Below are 23467 nucleotides of genomic sequence, written 5' to 3'. Positions count from 1 at the left end.
GAGTGTCTCGAGTACTAGAATGCTCGATTGAACACCGAGCAGTGCCGAGCACGCTCGCCCATCAGTAGTTGTGGGCTGATAATGTTCTTGGATTTATGACCAAAATAGCATTCCAGGCAGGAGAGATGGACTTAAGTGTTCTTCAATGTGATTAGTAACCTTAATACATGCTAATTAGACTAGGCTACTTAAATAAACAACATTTTCATAAACTTACAACTTTACAATTTTATAAGATTTACAAGATTACTAATACCATGTATTTCTTCTTCAGGTCCAGCAGCATGTCCAAACTAGTTGAAAAGCAATTTCTGGTCATTATTTGTATGACATTTGTTTGTATTCTGGTTCTTAGCTTTATGCATCATCTGCAGTCATTTCAGGTATGTTCTTTATTAATTAACATGACACTGCCTACTAAATTATTTACATTATATTTATATAATAACAATAATTAAAAAACAAAATCACTTTTCAGCTTTCTGCAACACATTGGATTTCCCAAAGCCAACAATTTGCATTTTCAACACAATGCAAAAATTTCACTCAAACTGAAACCAATGGCATAAATGAGAAAGTCAACCGCTTCTTTGATGCCATAAATCAGGAAATTCCACAAGTAAACTTCACAGATGTAAATGTGGTCACCAGTGGCACAAAGAGCAGAGCAACCATCATAAACCATAAATCAACATACTGTGTGAGAGACACTTTAATTGTACAAATTGAAATGTTTAATTTTTTGGGTAAAAAGAAGACATATGGAGGTGATTTTTTACGAGCCCGTATCTTTTCTCCAGAACTTGGAGCTGGGGCATCTGGAAGAGTTAAAGATTTTAATAATGGGACCTATAATGTCCATTTCACTTTGTTCTGGGAAGGTCTGGTGAAAATATCCATAATTTTGTTACTTCCAAGTGAAGCAGTGTCCATCTTGTGGAAAGTGAGAAATATTGACTATGGATATATTACATTTGTGGGAACGTTCCTCAACAACACAAAAGAGGTTCATACACAATGTGGGTTTTATTTGAACTCACAAGAAGAATTATGTAAGTATGAAGATAAGAAATATGGAGAGGTCTTCAACTGCGTCAGACCATCTCATGTGCCCTGCGAGGCCTTCATATCATTGAAGAGTAGTAACACACCTGTGAGTTATCTTACTCAAATTCAGAAGAATATTTTTGCAAGGTAATTATCATTTTAAGTCAACTTAAATGAATATTAGGCAATAAAAGCTTCCACAAATGAGGCTATTATCAATATATTAGTCAAGATAAAAGCCAAAGGCAAAAAAATGAAATCTGATTTATTATGACAATAGGAAACAGCAAAAAATCTGAATGAATTAAAAAGTAACTTTTAATAGATAGTTTTAAAACCCAAATTCTTCAAGTGCCAAGTGCTATTATTATTAAATACAATTATGATGATGCTGGTCACCAAATGAACAATTAGATCAAGATAGAATCCCAACTCTTTTTACAATGTATAGATGGGTCTTGGTGAAATAAGTGTTGGTTATTTTTTATTGGTATCCAGAGTCTAATTTTTAGATAGTGGATATATTATTTAACCCCTTAAAATCTTGATCTAATTGTTCATATTGGTGACCAGCATCATTATAATCGTATTTAATAATATTAGCACTTGGCACTTTAAGGATCGTTTTAAAACGATTTATTAAAAGTTACTTTTTAATTCACTCTGATTTTTCGTTGTATCACACATTATGTTAGTCAACCTGTAGCAGAATAGCAAATCCCAATCAACCAGAGATATACAGTGAGAACCAGAAATATTAAAATATTTGGACAATGACTGAATCTTCATGATTTCAGCTCTGCATGCCACTATTTTTTGTTTAAAATGAAGCAACTGAGATGCAATTGAAGTGTAGACTTTCAGGTTTAATTAAAATGGTTCAACAAAAAATATCCTGTGACACATTTAGGAATTGCAAGCATTTTTGTACAAAGCCTCCTCATTTCAAGGGTACAAAAGTAACTGGACAAATTAACTTTACCATAAATAAAATGTTCATTTTTAATACTTTGTAGAGAATTCTTTGCAGACAATGACTGCCTGAAGCCTGGCAATCCCATGGACGTCTTCAAATGCTGTCTTTACTCCTTTTATTGCAGCTGACTTCAGTTGTTGCTTGTTTGTGCGTCTTTCTGTCTTAAGTTTTGTCTTAAAGTGTAGCCATTGTTTTAATTTTTATTTACAAAAATCAATGGCACACATGAAAATAAGCAACTTTGTAATATATTTTATTAGAGAAATCTGCTTCTTTCTCTGCCAAAATTGATCAGTCATTATCAAAATTCTCATTTCTAAGGTGCAAATTGCCTCTTCAGAGAAAAAGAGGACTTGTACTCTATAGCGCCACCTATTGGAAGCAGCAATCCTACAAGTCACAATCAACCCTTTAACGAGTCGTGCAATATGACTTAGGATAAAAGCCAATAGCCTCCTTACCTTGACGTGCCAGAGCTGGTGTGTCACTCTCCATAAGGAGAAACGCTACCCATTTCTAAGGTAAAATCTGTATTCCATCAAGACAGACTTTCCTATTACTGATATAGAAGATGGTAGCTGCTACTAATGAGATTGTATGTAGATAGGAGGAGAGGAAGGAGGGAGAAGTTCTGCCCCTAACTCCTCCCTCCTCCCATATACATATAATTGTATCCATAACAATGTAGCAATAATATTTAACACGTGTCTACTTCACATCAGCATCATTTTTTAAACATATTTTTTTTGTTAAGAAGTTAAAAGGGTTAAAAGTTTATTAGCAATTTTTCATTTTTACAACAAAATTTATAAATAAGTTTTTTTAGGGACTATATCCCATTCAAAGTGACTCTGAAGGGACTATTTGACAGAAAATACCAAAAAGTGACACCATTTTAAAAACTACATCCCTTAAAGTAATAAAAACCACATTCCTAAAGTTTATAAGGGGCTTCATCGGAATTAAAGCAATTGGAAGCACGTGCAAGGAAAAAATAAAAATGTTACTTTTTCCCACAAAAATATACTGTAGTTTTAGCCCCAAATTTAGCAATTTCAAAAGGGTAATAGGAGAAAATGGACAATTCAATTTGTTGCACAATTTCTCTTGAGTACGCCGATACCCCATATGTGGCATAAAACTACTGTTTGAGCGCACAGCACAGTTCAGAAGGGAAGAAACGCCATTTGGCTTTTGGAGCGCAAAATTAGCTGGAATAGATAGCGGATGCCATGTCGCATTTGTAGAGCCCCTGATATGCCTAAACAGTGGAAACCCCCCACACGTGACTCCATTTTGGAAACTACATTCCTCAAGAAACTTATCTAGAGGTGTGATGAGTACCTTGAATCCATAGGTGCTTCACAGAATTTTATAATATTAATCCGTGAAAATGAAAACAAATTTTTTTCATGCAAAATTGTTGCTGCAACAGGAGAAAATGGACAACTAAATCTATTGTGAGATTTCTCCAGAGTATGCTGATACACCATATGTGGTGGAAAACTACTGTTTCTGTGCATGACAAGGCTCGGAAGAGAAAGAGCTCCAATTGAATTCTGTAGCACAATTTTGGCTGGAATAGATAAATTGCTGATGATATGTCACATTTGAAGAGCCCCTACAAGTGACCCCATTTTGGAGACTACACTTCTTGAGGAATTCATCTAGGGGTGTAGTGAGCATTTTTAACCCTCAGGAAATGCACAGAATTGAATAACATTGGGTCGAGTCAATGGAAAATTATCAATTTTTCCACTAAAATGTTGATTTGGTCCCAAGTTTTTAATTTTCAAAAGGAATAACAGCAGAAAATTGACCATACAATTTGATACGCAATTTCTCCTGAGTACGACAATACTTCATATCTGCTCAAAAACTACTTTTGAGGCACAATGCAAAGCTCAGAAGGGAAGGAGCGCCATAATGGAGTTCAGATTTTGCAGGAATGGTTTGAGAGTGCCATGTCACATTGGCAGAGCTCCTGAGGTACCAGAACTGCAGAATCCCTCCATAAGTGACCTCATTTTACAAACTACACTTCTCAATGAATTCATCTAAGGGCACAGTGATCAGTGTGTCACAGAAATTTCTACCATTGGGTGATGAAAAAAGAATAATTACATTTTTACCAATAAAATATTGCTTTAACCACACGTTTTTCATTTTTATAAGGATAATATTCTGAGAACTATAGCTTTTTTATTTCTCTGCTGATGGAGCTGTATGGTGGTTTGGTATGGTGGCCTCAGGAGAAGATGACATTTTCAGCTATACCATTTCCTTTCATTGATCACATTTTGTTTAACTATTTGTTGGGCAGTATTATGAAAAAGCATAGTTTTTTTATCATGTTTTTTATTTAATTTTTTATGTTAACTTAAGGAGTTAACTAGTATGATAGTTTTATAGGGTGGGTCGTTCCAGACGCAGCAATACCAAGTATGTGAATTTTTTGGGGTTTATTTTTGCTATTTTTAAATATTTTTACAATTGTTTTAACTTTTTTTGCTTAGTCCGTCTAACTTTTATTACCCTGATCACTGGTATAATGCATTGCACTGCATTTTACCTGTCAATGATGCACTGACAGATCGCTTTTTAGACCATGCTTTTGGCATGCTCTAAACTGGCTCCCATAGCTGGCAGACCCTGAGGTCATCATGACGACCTCAGGTTGCCATGACAACAATAGGGTCCTCACGATTACGTCACATGGGCTCTGTTCGTATGAGAGAAGGAGCCCCCTCACTCTCCTATCTTCCTAAATCTTGCAACCGATATCAATTGCGGCATTTAGAGGGTTAAACAGCCAGGGGCAGTGCGGGCACCATTCCTGATTGTGAGATCAGGAAATCGGCTATCATATTAACTGGACTCCTGGTGGCGATCACGTGGGCACCGTTCCCATGCCCATTTGATCGCCATGACATAACTATACGTTAAAGATCGGGAACCCCTATCTGAACATGACGTATAGATATGTCACAGGTCGTTAAGGGGCTAGGCATGGGAAATGCATACTTTCTGGGGTTGAGTTCTGGTGATTGACGCTGCCATTGCAGAATATTCAACTTATTTGCCTTAAAAAACTCCTTGGCTGCTTTCACAGTATGTTTTGAATCATAGTCCAGCGCTGTGAAACGCTGTCTAATCAACCTTGCTGAATTTGGTTGAATCCGAGCAGAAAGCATAGCCCTGTACACTTCACAATAAATCCAGCTGCTTCTGTCATCAGTCATATCATCAATAAACATTAGTGACCCAGTGCCATTAGAATCCATACATGTCCATGTCATCACACTGTCTCCACTATGTTTTATCGAAGATGTGGTGTGCTTTGAATCATGAGCCGTTCTAAGCGTTTCCCATGGTTTCTCCTGCCCATCATTCTAGTTCAGGTTGATCTTAGTTTCATCTGTCAAAAAAATGCTTATCCAAAACTAGTCTGGCTTTTCTCGATGTTTTTTGACATAGTCTAATCTGGCCTTTCCATTTTTAAGGCTGATTAATAGTTTGCACCTTGTTGTGAACCCTCTGTATTTGCTCTCATGAAGTCTTCTCTTTATGATAGACTTAGGCTGTGTGCCCACGTAGCGTTTTTCAAGTGTTTATGCTGCGGAATTTCTGCAGCGTAAACGCTTGTTAAACGCTAGGTAATCCGCACCCCATGGTCCCCAAGGGGATTCCGCAAGTTCTGTGCCCACGCTGCGGATTTTTCCGCAGCGTTTATGCTGCGTTCAAAAATCCGCAGCATGTCCATTAATTTTGCATTTCCGCAAGCGGAATTGCCTTTTGCAATGCATTAAAAAACACAAGGCAATTCCGCATGTGGAAATCGCGCGATAAATGCGTGCGGAATTCCGCATGCGTTTTTACTTGCAGAAATGAAGCAGAAATTTTCTGCCTCATTTCTGCAACGTGGGCACATAGCCTAAGGCTGTGTGCCCACGATGCGTTTTTCAAGCGTTTATGCTGCGGAATTTGCTGCATTTTTTTCCGCAGCGTTTATGCTGAGCTCAAAAATCCGCAGCATGTCCATTAATTTTGCGGACACGCAGCGAAATCGCCGCCATTGACTTGCATTGAGACGCATATAATCCGTGTCAGTACATTTGTACTCACGGATTATATGCGTTTCAATGTGCGGATGGTACCCAAGTCTGGAGGAGAGGGGACTCTCATCCAGAGCTGGGTACTATAGAAACTGTAAAAAAAATAATTTAAAATAAAAAATAAAGTTTATACTCACCTTCCGATGTCCTCTGGGTGTTTTGTCTGCTCCGTCCAGTGTCTTGCAATGTTCACGTTGTTGTGAAGGACCTGCCATGACGTCACTGAGTCATGTGACCCATCACATGGCTCAATGACGTCACCGCAGGTCCTTCACAACAGCGCGAGCCGCCCAACACACCGGACGCGGCAGAGAGAACACCGGGAGAACAACGGAAGGTGAGTATAAACTTTATTTTTTTTATTTTTCACCTTTCTTATTCTTTTTTTAAACTAACTTGGTCACACTACTATAAATCCATGCCGGTTGCATGGATTTATATAGTGTGAACAAGTTGTCAAGCACTTTTCCAAGTGATGCTAAAATCGCTTGGAAAAGCTCTTGATAACCTGTATGCAGAAATGCTTGCAAAGACGCTTGACAAACGCTTCTACCTGGCGGGAAAACCGCATGTAAAAACCGCATGCGTTTTTCCTGCCAGGGAGAAGCGTAAAAAATATGCAGCATTTCTGCATCGTGGGCACATAGCCTTAATTACTGAAACACCTACTTCCTGGAGAGTGCTCTTCACTTGGGTGGATGTTGTGAAGGTGTTTTTTTTCACCGAGGAAAGGATTCTGCGATAATCCACCTGCAAATGCTACACCTGTAATCAACTCCAGACCTTTTACATGCTTAATTGATGGTGAATTAATGAGGGAATAGCCCATACAACCCATTAAAGAGCTTTTTATATAATTGTCCAATTACCTTTGGTCCCTTTAAAAAGAGGCTGCTACATATTAAAGAGATGTAATTCCTAAATCCTTACTTAAATTAAGAAAGTCTGCACTTTAAGCCCATATTGATTATATAACTGTATCTTGAAAATGTTTTGGTAAACAGCTAAAATGCTAAAACTTGTGTCACTGTCCAAATATATCAGGACCTAACTATGTATAAGTCAAAAATACATAAACTGTATTCATGCATAGTCATCAACTAGATAACAATGGCAGTACCATTTAGATAAAGAAATCAATATAATTGTACCAATAATATCTAAGTCGGCCGGTCACATCTTCACACGCTATCCGAAATGGAGCTATGAATAACCAATTGCATGTCACAATTCTCTATGCAAGTAACAAATTGTTAGAATCAGGCTCTAAGCCCCTACATCATCCTGCTCTCAGATTACATAAAAAACTACTGTCAGATTTGCTTTAATTCTAACAAAAGCTGTGATAGTGATGTTTTGTAAAAAGATGGAAATGCTCCCTTGTTTCTCCTTGAAGACGTTTATTGTTGCAATGTGTTATGATGTTTGTATATGTAATAATCTGTATTGTTAGTGATGAAGCTGTATTCTGCCCGGCAGCAGGTAGTTAACAGGCACAGTTAGAGTTAATGTTTGGGACTAGCTCAAACTGGGAGGGGATAAAGTGAAGGGACAGGGAGAGAGTTTCCTATCAGGAGTTAGCCATGGCCTGGCTTGCAGCTAGTGCAGACCTGTGGTCTGATTGCTCAGCAGAGCTGACATGGGTGTCCCTAAAATGAAACTGAGAGGACGGATCCAATGGAAGAGAGAGAAGTGACCGAAAGTAGGGAGTGACCAATCGGAGACGGGTCCTGGGAGCCGAGCAATGTGGCCCAGAGTTTATTACAACAAGAGGTAACAGGCCCAGATGGGACAGAGTATGTGAGATGAAGGGAGTGACCCGTGCAGGAATTCCAGAGCATCAAAGAGAAGTAAAGGCCATAGTGGCAAAGTAGCTCCCCTAAGGGGAAAAGGACATGGAGCTATGGGTTGAGTATAGGACTCTTACAAACAGGACTGTAGTACTGAGCTGGGCTGTGGAGAAGTAAAGAGGAAAGGTGAACATAGAGCGCAATTGAGAAAAGAGGAAGGAATCTGTGTGTGGAAAATGTTCCGTGTGTTGAAAGAAACGTTCATCAAGATCTGTGCCCGCTCTCTCCTGTATATAATTTCTTCCCAGTTATAATTGAGTAAAAAGTTTATTTTTGATTCGGAGTCTACCTCATTAAACTAACATCTGGTCCTGTTAAACCAACGTCATCCAGTACATACAGACTGCACGGATATAGCGTCCTCACAGCACAAGTCCACACACCCAGCCAGGACCCCCACCTTCATTTAACCCCTTTACCCCCCAAGGTGGTTTGCTTGTTAATGACCAGGCCAATTTTTACAATTCTAATCACTGTCAGTTTATAAGGTAATAGCTCTGGAACCCTTCAACGGATCCCCCTGATTCTGAGATTGTTTTTTCGTGACATATTGTACTTCATGATAGTGGTAACATTTCTTTGACATCACTTGCGTTTATTTGTAAAAAAAATGGCAATTTTCGCAATTTTCAAACTTTGAATTTTCATGCCCTTAAATCAGAGAGATATGTCACACAAAATAGTTAATAAATAACATTTCCCCATGTCTACTTTACATCAGCACAAATTTGGAACCAAAATTTTTTTTTTGTTAGGGAATTATAAGGGTTAAAAGTTGACCAGCGATTTCTCATTTTTACAACAAAATTTACAAAACCATTTTTTTAAGGACCACATCACATTTGAAGTGACTTTGAGGGGCCTTTATGACAGAAAATACCAAAAAGTGACACCATTCTAAAAACTTCACCCCTCAAGGTGCTCAAAATCACATTCAAAAAGTTTATTAACCCTTCAGGTGCTTCACAGGAATTTTTGGAATGTGGAAGAAAAAAATGAACATTTATTTTTTTTCAAAAAAATATTAGTTTAGATCCCAATTTTTTTTTATTTTCAAAAGGGTATCATTAAAAAATGGACCCAAAAATTTGTTTTGCAATTCCTCCTGAGCACACTGATACCCCATATGTGGGGGAAAAATACTGTTTGGGCACACGACAGAGTTCGGAAGGGAAGGAGCGCCATTTGGCTTTTTGAATGTAAAATTTGCTTAAATAATTAGCAGACGCCATGTTGCGTTTGGGGATCCCATGATGTACCTAAACAGTAGAAACCCCCTACAAGTGACATCAGTTTGGAAACTAAACCCCTCAGGGAACTTATGTAGATGTGTGGTGAGCACCCTGAACCCCCAGGTGCTTCACAGAAGTTTATAACATTGAGCCGTAAAAATAAAATTTTCACATTTTTCCCACAAAAATGTTTTTCAGCCCCCAATTTTGCATTTTCATAAGGGTAACAGGAGAAATTGCGACATAACATTTGTTGTGCAATTTATCCTGAGTAAGCCGATACCCCATATGTGGGAGAAAACCACTGTTTGGGCGCACGACAGGGTTCGGAAGGGAAGGAGCGCCATTTGACTTTTTGAATGTAAAATTTGCTTGAATAATTAGCAAATGCCTAGTTGTGTTTGGAGAGCCCCTGATGTGCCTAAACATTGGAAACCCCCCACAAGTGACACCATTTTGGACACTAGACCCCTCAGGGAACTTATCTAGATGTGTGGTGAGCACCTTGAACCCCCAGGTACTTTGCAGAAGTTTAGAACATTGAACCGTAAAAATACAATTTTCACATTTTTCCAACAAAAAATGTTTTTCAACCTCCAATTTTGCATTTTCATAAGGGTAACAGGAGAAATTGCACCATGAAATTTATTGTGCAATTTCTCCTGAGTAAGCCGATACCCCATATATGGGGGAAAAACACTGTTTTGGCGCACGGCAGGGTTCGGAAGGGAAGGAGCGCCATTTGACTTTTTGAATGTAAAATTTGCTTGAATAATTAGCGGACACCATGTTGCATTTGGAGAGCCCCTGACGCACCTAAACAGTGGAAATCCCCAGAAGTGATTCCTCTTTGGAAACCAGACCCCTCAAGAATTTTATCAAGGGGTATAGTGAACCCAGAGGTACGACACAGAATTTGATAACATTAGGTCATCATATTGAATTGTCATTAGTCTTGAGCGCAAGTGCTCGCTACTTGAGTTTGCGTTGGGTGCAGCAGCTCACTATGCTATGAAGCCTGTCAGCGCTGCACACAGGGAGAAGTTACTTTGGTCATGCGCTGCGCATGACCAAAGTAACTTCCTGCTGTCTGGTGAACCATATGTTGTCAGGACAGTGCGGGACACTGGCAGAGGAGGTGAGTGTCTGCGCTTTCATGCCCTTGCCCCCACAATGCTGCGATCGACTTCGATCGCAGCATTGCAGGGGTTAATGTGCCAGCAGCGGTGCGGGACTGCTCCTGGCACATAGCACCGGATGTCAGCTGTGACAATCAGCTGACACCGGCGGCGATCGCCCCTCACCGCTTGTGTGCGGGTGACGAACCCCCAGGGCCGTGGGGTACTCGGCAGCCGGGCCTTCAGATGCTTGGGGGAAATCACGGTGGCTGGCCCGGTCCGTGGCCCAGGGCGGTCAACAAAATGGGGAATGATTATATTTATAGGGGTTTAAGAATAATTCGTGACGCCACCTGTGGATTCTGGTAAGAGGTTACCAGCTCTGCGACAGTCCACTGAGGCTGATGTTAGGGGCAGCTATGATGGAATGGCTCCCCACAGGTGGAGCAGGCCTCAGGGCAGTGTAGAGGTGTAGAAAGATGGTGGAAGCAGGAGAGAGACGGCAGGATGGTCCCAGAGGAAGTACAGGCACACACACAGGGGCAAACTTCAATACCTTTTCTGATGGTGATGCAGGTACGGTCCAGGGCACTCAGGGCGAAGGGTACATTTCTGGACTCTCCCCAGTGAGCGGGTGTAAGGCCTCCTGATCTGTGTCTTTTACTCTCTAAGCTTCGGGCCTGCCTGGAGCTAGGCCTGGCTTGCTTACTGCTTCCTTCTTGTACCTACTGACCTGGCGGTAGGGTTTTCTCCTGGTTCCCACTATTCCTGGTCGCTGGAGCCTTAGTGGTACCTAACCCTGTTGCTGTGGTCAGCGGTTGGTTAACCTGGGACTTGTAGTTCTCCAGGGATTCCGGTTGTTTCTAAGGGTCATAAAGATCCTTGTAGGCGCGGACCCGGTGTCCGGTATAGAAATCGGGGTGAGCTTACTATGCTCCTCTGCCCCCTTAGTTCCACTTGCCTTCGGCCACTCGGGGCCCTCACTAGGCTTTAGGGCTGCTGGAGGCCTAGCTTGCCTCACACAGCAGCCTGCGTGCAGCTACATCCTGTCTCTCTGCAGACTGCACACTGACTGAGCTGCCTGGCTCCACCTTCCCTTTATATATCCCTATCAGGGCTCCCTCTGATGGAAGGTGGAGGTGTTTGCATGTAGTGAGGGCCTCTTGTGGAGAAATCCATCTATGCACCCTTCTAGGTTCTGTGGCACCAATGCGCAGCAGGGGCGCCACACGGGCGCGATTGTATCACGTGTAATAGTACGTAGTTGGCCCTATAGGCCCAGGGCGCAACTATGTACTATTACTGACAAGGTCGGAGAGGGGTTAATGTGCCAGGGAGCGAAAGACAAGTACCTCACCCACGGCTACAATGTTACAGTTTGATTACTATTCCAAATAAAAATCACATCAATAAACTGTTGCCAATGAATGAGGTTTCGCAAGCAATTTACTCTTTTGGAAAATAAATGCCTCCTCCCATTTACCAACAAATACATTTGCATAACTTGGGGTTAGTAGTTTTCTACTGTTTATTACAAAATTCACCCTGATATTTAAAATCATTATGACTTAAAAATAAACATTACTCACTCCACGATATGTTGCATTTGATCTCTAGGAAAAAGGCAGAATTTTTCAAGATCAAACATAGCGGCATCATGTCTAAAGTGCACATGATATATAGGTTCTACCAACGATTATTATACAATATTGGAAGAATATGCTTAGTATCATGGAAATAATCTGGAATTGATTGCACACACCTCTACAATTGTGTATCTACATATCTTGACATATTAGATGTTAAAAAAATCAATGCCCTATATATTTGACATTCCTGGGGGGTCCTCACTGCATTTATGCACTTTTGGTATATAGTAAAATATTGCAATTTTGAAGCTAAGGATGTTAATAAACTTTGCTTTCTGATTAGTTAACACCCCAATATTAACATCAGTCTAAATCAGATTCAATAAAACTTTCCCATATTCTACTGTAGGGTCCTTCCTCTATTTAATATAAGTTTTTGTATCACTCAGGGGATGCAGGGACTCTATATGTACAACAATATTTTATAACTAGTGATAAGCGGACCCGTATATATGTTCAAGTCCGTCGGAATCCGCCGAACGATAAAAAAAAGTTTGATTCAGCTACCAGAATGGTACTCGAACTTGAACCCGAACCGGGCCCGAACATCCGGCGTTTCCTATGCTGTCATCTGTGTGAAACGCCAACTCTGATCAGCGGTAAAAATATCAGAGAAAAAAAATAACCAATAAACAAAAACCGTGAGGCAGAGGTCCAAATGGAGAAGGGGTGGAGGTGGATGTGGTGGTGTAGGTGGAGGGGAGGAGGGGGCCAACACTTTTTTTTAAAGTAAATTTACTTAAAATAATAGAGAAAAAAAAATTAACCAAAAATAAAAATATAGACCCACAAGGCAGAGGTCCAAGTGGAGGAGGGGATGGAGGTAGATGTGGAAAAGGGGGATGAGGCCAACACTGTTTTATTTATTTATTTATTTTTTATTAAACTTGGGTAAGCAACAAAATGAAATCAGTGCAAAATAAAGAGTAACCATGGCTGGGTGCGGCTGGTATAATTGTCTAGTCAGTCAAAGGATTGGAGAAGTCCTGTGTGATCCATGCCTGTTTCATTTTTATAAATGTTAGCTTCCCCAAGTTGTCTGTGGACAGGCAGTTGCGCCCGTCTGTGATGACACAACCTGCGGTGCTAGCAACATGCTCTGTCATGACACTTGCAGACCCTTCAGTTAGTATGTGGACATGTACTCTTCCACGACTCTGCCCCTTGCTGAAACGGGCAGTAGCACATGGTGGTGCCAGATGTTGTGGCATACTCATAAAGTTTTGCCAAATTGGGGCCATGCAAACAATGCCTTTTGAGGTGGTGGTGGTGCAACATCTATGTGGGTGATTTCCTCCTCCGCATCTGCCTTGATGTTCCACTGAGTCGCTGCTGTTAGGTGGAAAAGCCATTAGTAGTTTCTATACCAGAGCGTTCTTGAATTGACTCGTTTTTTGATCCCGCTCCAGTTTTGGAAACAATGATGGTACGTTGCCCTTGTACCGGGGATTGAGCTGGGTGGCCACCCAGTAATCTGCATTGATGACAATATGGGCAACTCAGCTTTCATTGCGCAGCATATATTGGCTCATGTGTGCCAGGCTGCCCAGAGGCAAAGGCAAGCTGTCCTCAGTGACAGATGTATCTTCTGGGTCCTCACTAACCCCCCAGCCATGCTCCAGTAATGCCTGTGAGCTGAATTGAGAGCCAACCTGCTGTGAACACGGCTGTTGTTCCTCCTCCTCCTCATCCTTCAAAACTGTCCCCTGGGTTGAAACTTGTGTACCCTCCCGCTGTTGGTACAACAACCCACCTTCCGAGCCATATGTGAAAGACAGGCCTGATGACGTTGAAAATGGTCCTTGTTCCTCCTGCTCCTCTTCCTCTTGCGCGACTACCTCAAGCATCATTGCCTGTGAGGTTGTTTCCAGCAGGCATACAAGTGGCATTGTCGCAGCCATACCAGTGGCCATGTTGCTTGAATATCCAAAGCACCGAAAAATGTCACACACATCCCGCAAGAGGCCCACTCATTGGTGGTGAAGTGACTGAGGTTGTTCAGCCGAGCGACTCACCCATGCATGTGTGGCACCCCAGGGGTCTGGTTACCACAGTAATAGAAATATTACATCTGAGAGCAAGTTGGAGGTTTCCTGGTCAGGAGCCCTTAAGCATGCAACACCTCCTGCCCAGACCTGGGAGGGGAGGAATCTGCCCTATATAAACTGGGTCTGGGGCGGGGTTAGACAGACAGAGCCTGGAGACAGTTCCAGACACAGGGACTGGAAGCAGATATTGCTCGTCCTGGCTGAAGAGACTACGACCGGACACCGGAGTCCCAGGCTGTGGGGACGTATATTCACCCAGCAGCAGAAACCAGCCAGCAGGGGATTCCATGTCCTCTGGCCATAGAAGCCCGGAGGCTCAGTCACAAGGAAGGGACCAGCACCGCCATCGAGGAGCGGAGGCTATCAGAAGGCCCCAAGTCACCAGCCATACTGGTGAGCACCACACGGTATACTCAGGGACGTGGGCTACTTCCACTTTCTTACAGCAAGTTAGCCAGAAAGAGTGCAGATAGACGGGGAGCCCTACAACTCCACCTGGCCAGGGGAACTCCTGTTTGTTCACAGACTGACCAGGCCCCTTATGCTAGCCAGTACTCTTGGGAGAGTCTGCCTTAATATCATCAGTAAAGACCCTGAACTGCACTGCAAAGACTCTGAGTCGCTCCTGCTTTCTCACCGCATACAGCACTACTAGTACTGGGACGCCCGTGCACCATCACTCCCATCATCCACATTCCCTGCCCTGAGGCCATACTCTTCCCGTGAGGAGTTATCCCATCTTTTGCTGCGCACACCACACCAGCCTCAGCGGACTGCCTCGCAGCGGCAGTACACCCTGACCGCACTCCACGGGTGGCGTAGTCGGACAATTAACCTAAAACCCATACAAGACCGCCACTGGTTTGACCACCCTGAGCCACGGGACCGGGTCGCCGCCACGGAGACTACAACCCCCAGAGACCCGGCTCCGGGTATCCCCCACACGTGCACGCTAGACCCAGGGGGCGCGTCACATGCTGCAGCTGGAGTTCCTCTATTGCCGGCTGCTGCTCACACAGCCTCTCCAGCATATGTCGGGTGGAGTTCTACCTTGTTGGTACATTGTATATAAGGTGGTGAGCAGAAAGATAGAACAACAGGGTGAGACTGCTGAAAGTGCGCTCACACTGCCCGCACTTTCACCAACAGATGTGACATATCTGGGTAATTTGTGAGGAAGGCCTGCATGAACAAATTAGGCACATTTACCAGGCAAGTTATGTGTGTCAGTCTGGCTAGGCCCAGAGCTGCTACCAGATTTTGCTGGTTATCACACACCATCAGGCAGGGCTGCCACTAGGAATTTCATCGAACAATACTGACAACATTTTTGGGCCCCCTTGAGACTCTGCCCAAGCTCCACCCTGCCTCCACCCAAGCTCTGCCTGCACCCCTCGAACCTTCCATAGTTCTACCTCCCACTCTTGGCAAAACTCTACTTCTGCACCACGTCCACACCAATCGCACATTAACAGTTCCCATCTAACAGCATATCACACACATAGCCGTTAGCTTTTGTTTTGGCCAACAGATTTTTTAAGCCGCCACCACAACAAGGTGTACTCTTCTGGCCGGGCGGTACTCTATTCTAACCTATTAAACATTTTTTAAAATATCCAATACTCTTTTTAGGTATATTTTTCTTTATTTATCTTTAAGGGAATGTGTCACTTACATTTTTTAAAATGATTAATAATACCACATACAAGGGACAAATACCGTTACACTATGGCCGGACCAGATAATACTACCACATAGTGACCGGAAAATACAACATGCAAGGAACAAATACTGCCACACTATGACTAGATCACATATTACCACCACATAGTGACCAAATAAGACCACATACAAGTAACAATGACTAGACCACATATTACCACCACAGTGACTGAATAATACCACATCCAAGGAACAAATACCTCCCCACCATGAGCAGACCACATATTTCCACCACAGTGACCGAATACTACAATACTGATCATTAATAAAAGAACACAATACTAATATTACCATAAGTGCCATTATACACAGGAGCTATGTACATAGTATACATTGTATAGTGTCAGTGTACAGGTAATACAGTGATCACCAGTGACATTTACACAGGAGCTCTGCATATAGTGTACAGGTAATACAGGGATCACCAGTGACATTATACACAGGAGCTCTGTATATAGTGTCAGTGTTCAGGTAATACAGTGATCACCAGTAGAGATGAGCGAATATTTCAATATTCGATTCGGATTACGATCGCCGAATTTGCAATATTCGCCAATTTATTCATCGAATGTTCGTTAAACGTTACCAAATGGCATAGGATTCAATGGGGGGACCAAAAAAACGCATAAACAACAACTTAAAACTGGCCCAAAAGCTGCCAAAACACATTAAATTAGGGGTAGACACCTGGAAAGTGCCATCAATTGACCAAGAGTACAAGTACTATAATTATTATTACTATTAAAGCAACATTTATTCCGTGGCTCTTTACATGTCAAAAGGGGTCACAGACTGGTACAAGAGGAGAGAGGACCCTGCTCGCGAGGGTGCATAAACAATCTACAAGGGATGGGTGAGGATACAGCAGGTCAGGGTACAGCTAGTCATGCAGCGGTATGCTGGAGCGAGGCTTACCGCAGATTGTACGCTTGTCACAAGAAGTGGGTCTTCAGCTTCCTTTTCAAGGTTTTCACGGTAGGCGACAGTCTGAAGTGTTTGGGTACAGCGTTATCACAGTAGTGGACATGCACGGGACAAATCTGTCAAGAGCCTAAATCACGTTAAGCGTCCAGGAGCTCACAACTAAGCAGATTATCCCCTGCACCGATTAATATGAAGGCAAAAGGTTTCTTTTTAATGACTGCAGAAGTGGGAGGAATCAGATGCTGTGGTCTTCTGGCTCCTCTCTGTCATGGTAAACCCGTGACACCTTGCAAGCTTCAACACAATGTTCACAAGATATACAGCAGTGGTGGTCGGTCTCCTAGACAACGAGCTAACTCATTTCTGATGATAGAGGACAACATCTGCAAGTAGTTTTTATGTTCTCCCCGTGTTTGCGGGGGTTTCCTCCAGGTTCTCCGGTTACCTCCTCAGTAAAAAAGCAGCCATACAGGAGTGTTCACAGTTCAAAAAATTAGGGCCTGACACTACCATTTCCGTGGCCAACAGATTGGAAATGGTGGATGTCCACCTCTTAGGTTTGTCATGTGTGGGAGGAAATAATCTTTTACGTGACCACAAATGCAGGACTGAGAGCTGTCTGCAGTGCTGAAAGAGGGTGGAGCAAGGTGAAACAGACAAACTGCTGGACTGTGAGTGAGGTGCAGGGGGACATGTTAAGGTGGATTGAGAAACATGTGGTGTGCTCAGTGAAACAAACACAGCATGCATGTCCGCTTCCGTTACAGCTGACACTCAGCCTGACTGGAGCACGTAGAGAAGCAGAGGTTCTGCAGTGGGAGACATGCATGCCAATAATTGGCATGTAGTGATGAACGAGCACTAAAATGCTCGGGTACTCGTTGCTCGGGTCGAGCAAATTCGAATACTCGGGTTCTCGACCCGAGCAACGAGCCCAATGTAAGTCTATGGGAAACTTGAGCATTTTTCAGGCGGCTACCCCTGGCGGTCTGCAGAGGGCCTAAAAATTTCCCAAATCGATGGGAACAGTGATCAAATGACATGGGGACAGCATGGGGAACAACGTTGTCAGAGGTATTACGCCACTTTTATGGACTCACAATAAAACATACCAAAATGGAAACAAAATGGATTTTCCTGGGAAATATGTTAAGGAACATCCTTTCCATGACATGTACAATGTATATAAAGCAAATTAAATAACCAAAAACAAAAATACTCCTCCATACCTTGGGCTATGTTCACACGTAGGGTTTTGATGCGTTTTTGCACTTTTGCATTGCTTTCAACCAAGACAAATGCATTCACCAGGAAATTTCATTTTAACATTTTACAAACATATCTGGCCATGTGGTGTGTGACACATCATCAGACACATGCATACAGTGATGAAAAGTCATGGGAATAGTATGGGGAAGACCTCTGGAAGCATCTCTGACTCCCAGGTCACTGCCTAAAAGTGTGCCCATTATAAGTGATCCTTGGCGCATGCGAAGATGCCTCCCGCTATGAACCTGTTGTTGCAGACTTGCAACAATCACCGTCCACGTCCTTGTCCCACTGCAGCGTTCAGTTGTCCCTACCCAATTCCTTGGAATGCAAGCGCAAGTATGCAGGCAGCCACCACCCACAGGCTGCAACACTACATTGCCAAATTTTTGACAGTTTTTTGCACTTGAAATATGGCCTTTTAAGCTCGTGGAGGCGGAAGCTTTTCACAACCTCATTCCTGCGGCAGCCGGGTGTCCGTACTCAGTCCCCAGCCGCCACTATATTTCCCGGTATTGCCTCCGCCTTCCACAAGCACGGGTCCCACAACATTACCCGTGCCCTCCCCAGTGCACTTACTGGGAAGGACCGCCTAACCACAAACACGTGGACAGGTGAATGTGGCCAGGGACGGTACAGAGCCAGTCCACAACTTTTTTTGCTGACAGTTGTATTTAGCTCGGTGAAAGGACTGGCATAGAGGGAAACCCTATCTACCCTGCATGTCATTTCTCACAGGAAGTCCTGTAATGCAGCTTGTTGCAGAAGCAATGGCAGCCCATCCAACATCAACTCGCCCTTGTCGGTGGTGCTTTGACACACACACATCTTTCTTTGCACATTTAATTTCTTGAATACAGAGTTGGACAATGGCCTAATCTGTAATGCATTTTGAGAAATAACATGCATAAGCATGGCCGATCCACATTAAAAAAGCAGCCATAGAGTGTCCGGGAACCTTCCCCCACAATTTTCTTAGCCAGGGCTGCTTTTTGGCAGGGTTGGACGGGCCCACCAGAGAACCGGAGACTCCTCCGGCGGGCCCTGGCTTCTCCTTCAGGAGAGTTCATAGTGCCGAGGTGAGGCCATGATGATGATAGATGCCACCATCTGCTTAGTTTTCTGTTACTTGGAATGCAAGTGCAAGTATGCAGCCAGCCACCCACCCACAGGCCGCAACACTAAACTGCCAGATTTCTGGGCAGCTTTTTGCCCTTGAAATATGGCCTTTTATGCTCGTGGAGGCAGAAGCTTTTCACAACCTCTTGCCGGTGGCAGCCAGGTGTCCATACTTGGTCCCCAGCCGCCACTATATTTCCCGGTATCGACTCCGCCTTCCACAAGCACGGGTCCCACAACATTACCCGTGCCCTCCCCAGTGCACTTACTGGGAAGGACCGCATAACTACAAACACATGGACAGGTGAACGTGGCCAGGGATGGTATGGAGCCAGTCCACAGCTTTTTTTGCTGAGTTGTATTTAGCTAGGTGAAAGGACTGGCATAGAGGGAAAGCCTATCTACCCTACGTGTCATTTTTCACAGGAAGTCCTGTAAAGCTGCTTTCACTTGAAATGTGGCCTTTTAAGCTCGTGGAGGCGGAAGCTTTTCACAACCACATGCCTCATGCCTCGTGTCCATACTCGGTCCCCAGCCGTCACGATTTCTCACGGCGTTGTCTCCGTCTTCTACAAGCACGGGTCCCTGAGCATTACTGCTGTTACTTTTCTGTGGGAATTTGCTTGCCTCCTACCAGCCTGGAATATTTCCAGCAAAAAATGGTACGACACAATGGTATTAGCACTGCCCCCAGTACCATTAGCAAAGCCATTCCCAATTTCCTTCTCAGGAATTTTATTTGGTAGACTGAGTGGCTGCCCAAATACATTTTCTCACAAAGGAGCTGAAGATAGAGTGGCAGTAGGTGCAAGTTTCTCCAGCCTGTTAGATATTAGAGGGTGAACGGCAGCACATTGGATCAGTGGTTAGCGGTGAAGATTTGCAGCGCTGGGATCCTGGGTTCAAATCTCAGCAAGGACAACATCTGCAAGGCCTTTGTATGTTCTCCCCGTGCTTGCGTGTGTTTCCTCTTCAGTAAAAAAGCAGCCATAGAGTGTCCAAGAACCTTTCCACACACTTTTCTTAGCCAGGACTGCTTCTTGGCAGGGTTGGACTGTCCCACCAGAGAATCTTCTGGTGTGCCTTGGCTTCTACCTCAAGAGAGTTCATGATAGCAATAACTTTGCAGCTGCTATGGGGCTCTTTAGCGGGGGAGAAAGGTTAGCCCTCAGAATCAAATCCTCTGGTGGGCACAATGTTTTTCAATCTCAAACAGCTTCTCAGTGGGACTTGTATTTCACCACAGCCATATTCTTTAGCTCGGTGAAAGGACTGCCATAGAGGGAAACCGTATCTACTGCGGCTATCATTTCTCCGTCACCAGGTTCCGCCCATTGTCACACACGACCATGCCTGGCTGTATGTTTATCGGTGAGAGCCACAGATCAGGCTGCTGTGTTACAGCTTTCAGCAACTCTGCAGCGCTGGGCGGTTTGTCAATTAAGCATTAAGCATGTTATCTTCAGCACAGCCTGTTGCCGCTTGGCCAAGGCAGTGCTGCAGTGCTTTCAGCTTCTGACTGATGTGGTCATTTCGGAGATGGAGGAGGAGGTGCATGAGCTGAACAATGTGATTACATTGTTGTTAAAATGGTGACGCTGTTTTTTATACTAAAGAAAGATCCTATTGTTTTGTGTTTTTTTACGTTTTTTTTTTAAAACAAATGCATTCACCGGGAAATGTCATTTTAACATTTTACAACCTTATCTGACAATGTGGTGTGTGACTCATCATCAGACACATCCTGTTTTATTTATAATGGAGGGACTCTAAAAGTCATAAAGCCTATTTTTATAGGGACATCAGACAGCCCTTACTATTCTTAAAGGGCCAGCAGTCGGCCCTAGCTATTGTTAGAGAGACATCAGCCGGCTATGCTTTGTTGTTCCCATTATTAACAAGTGGGTCTCCTATACTGTTATTGCGTATCCTGTGACTGCAATGGCTGCCAAAAATTTGGACGCAACCCAATACCCCTTTGAAGAGACATAGAGGAGGGTCTAAGTAAAAAAAAAGGTCCCATTACAAAGGAGCGGGTCTCCTATAGTGGTAATGCCCATGCTGTGACTGCAAGGGCTGCCAAAATTTGGGAAAAACCCCACTAAGAATTTAAAGACCCATAGAGCAGGGCCACAGTAACAAGGTACGACATGTTCCCATTAGAAAGGAGACGGTCTGCTATACAGTTATCGGGTATGCAGTGAGTCCAACAGCTGACCAATTTTAGTAAAAACACCAATAAGAATTTAAAGACACATGGAGCAGGGCCACAGTAACAAGGTGCGACATGTTCCCATTAGAAAGGAGAGGGTCTGCTATACAGTTATAGGATATGCAGTGAGTCCAACGGCTGACAAATTTAGGAAAAACCCCACTAAGAATTTAAAGACACACAGATCAGGGCCACAGTAACAAGGTATGACATGTTTCCATTAGAAAGGAGAGGGTCTGCTATACAGTTATAGGGTATGCAATGAGTCCAACAGCTGACCAATTTTAGTAAAAACACCACTAAGAATTTAAAGACACATGGAGCAGGGCCACAGTAACAAGGTACGACATGTTCCCATTAGAAAGGAGAGGGTCTGCTATACATTTATAGGGTATAGAGTGAGTCCAAGGGCTGACATATTTAGGAAAAACCCCACTAAGAATTTAAAGACACACAGAGCAGGGCCACTGTAACGACAAATTCCCATTATAAAGGAGAGAGTCTCCCATAGTGTTGGCCTATTCAGTGAAAGCAAGGGCTGCCAAAAATTTGGAGGCACTTCAATGCCCCTTGGAAGAAACCTGGAGGAGGGTCTCATAAAAAAATGTTTCCATTAGAAAGGAGCGGGCCGCCTATACTTGTAATTCCCATGCACTAAGTGTATGGGCTAACAAACATTTACCCCTGTGGGGTATATGTAACATCCCTGGCGGCATGCTTGCATGGCTTACCATCTCCCACCATGCAAGACCGCAATCTTACCTTTCTGGCCAGGCTGCACATTTTGCCCCAGTACCTGCTGTTTGTATGTCTCTTGTCTGCTGGCTTAGGGCGTCGGCGCTGTTGCTTTCTGATTCTTAAAGCTACAGTGTGTGCAGTCCTAATGCGTCCCCAGCCTATTGCTGTGAGTCACTGGATAATTAAACCCCCTCCACCCAGTAGGAGGGGCCTGAGCAACACTTTCCATCTGTGTGTTTCTTGCAACTGAGTTGCCAGGTCCTGTCCTGTATCTAGTCTGTTTCTGCCACCCTGGGGGCTGTATACTCAAGCCCGTTACCTGTACCTGTGACTTCTAGTCAGTTTCTGCCACCCTGGGGGCTGAGTTCCCAGGCTCGTGTCTGTATCTTGTTCCTGGTTCAGATCCTGTCTGAACAGTGTCCTAGTCCTTTACTTGTTTGTCTCTGTCTGTATCTTCCCTTTTTTCCTACAGTATCTGAAACTGCACCTAATTCCAACTTGTTGTCTCTGTACTTCTGTTTGTGAGTTTTGTGTCCACTCGCTATTTCATCGCCAGTACCTTGTGTGCATCTGGTTCTGCTCGTTCTGTTTCCCTGCCTCAGTATCTAACTCCTGTGTTCCAGCCATCTTCTTGTGTTTTCCAGTCTGTTCCATGTGAACAGAGCCCTGTCTTGTCTACCACATCTGCGGGTTTTGCTTTGCTCTGCTTGCTCACCGCACCTGCGTTTTTTCTCTGCTTTGCTTGTTCACCGCATCTGCTGGTTTTGCTCTGCCTTGCTAGTTCACCGTATCTGCGGGTTTGCTCTGCTTTGCTTGTTCACCGCATCTGTGGGTTTTGCTCTGCCTTGCTAGTTCAACGCATCTGCAGTTTTGCTCTGCTTTGCTTGTTCACCGCATCTGCGGTTTTGTTCTGCTTTGCTTGTTCACCGCATCTGCGGGTTTTGCTCTTCTTTGCTTGTTCACCGCATCTGCAGTTTTGCTCTGCTTTGCTTCTTCACCGCATCTGCGGGTTTTGCTCTGCTTTGCTTGTTCACCGCATCTGTGGGTTTTGCTCTGCTCTGCTTGTTTACCGCATCTGCGGCTCTGTTCCTGTATCCTAGTCTGTACTGGTCCCTATCCTGACTAAGTTCCTACTTGCCAGTACCCGCCTGTCTGCATGTCAGCCATGCCTGCCTGTGCCCAACAGTCTGCATGCCAGCCGTGCCTGCCAGTGCCCACCTGTCTGCATACCTGCTTTGCCTGTCAATATCCACCTATCTGCCTACCAGCTGTGCCTGCTAGTACCCACCAGTCAATATGCCAGTTTAACCTGCCTGTTCCTGCATTCCCTGGTGTGGGTCAACAGCTGTGACCGGGGTCTGACCTGGAGTAGCACCTGGTCCCTCTGCTCAGTTCCTCCCTGGTTCATGGAGTAGACTGAGTCCCCTCCAGGCACTCATCGGTTCATG

The 23467-nt window shown here is 43.8% G+C and overlaps 1 protein-coding gene across 1 annotated transcript in view; it reads left to right on the top strand.

Annotated features, from left to right (window-relative positions):
* Window positions 1-257: 257 nt before the first annotated feature.
* Window positions 258-23467, top strand: part of LOC141271501 (NXPE family member 1-like) — a 234785-nt gene continuing 211575 nt past the window's right edge. Inside the window, exons 1-2 of the mRNA XM_073681564.1 lie at window positions 258-383; window positions 479-1194. Of these exons, the coding sequence (XP_073537665.1) occupies window positions 258-383; window positions 479-1194 (842 nt within the window). The remainder of the gene's footprint in view (window positions 384-478; window positions 1195-23467) is intronic.

This window comes from Phyllobates terribilis, unplaced genomic scaffold (genome assembly GCF_046119375.1).
Source record: "Phyllobates terribilis strain yellow unplaced genomic scaffold, ASM4611937v1 Scaffold_5__5_contigs__length_657084704, whole genome shotgun sequence".
In the NCBI taxonomy this organism is placed as follows: domain Eukaryota; kingdom Metazoa; phylum Chordata; class Amphibia; order Anura; family Dendrobatidae; genus Phyllobates; species Phyllobates terribilis.
Note: the sequence above shows the minus strand (reverse complement) of the source record. Positions and strands in the feature narration are given on the sequence as shown.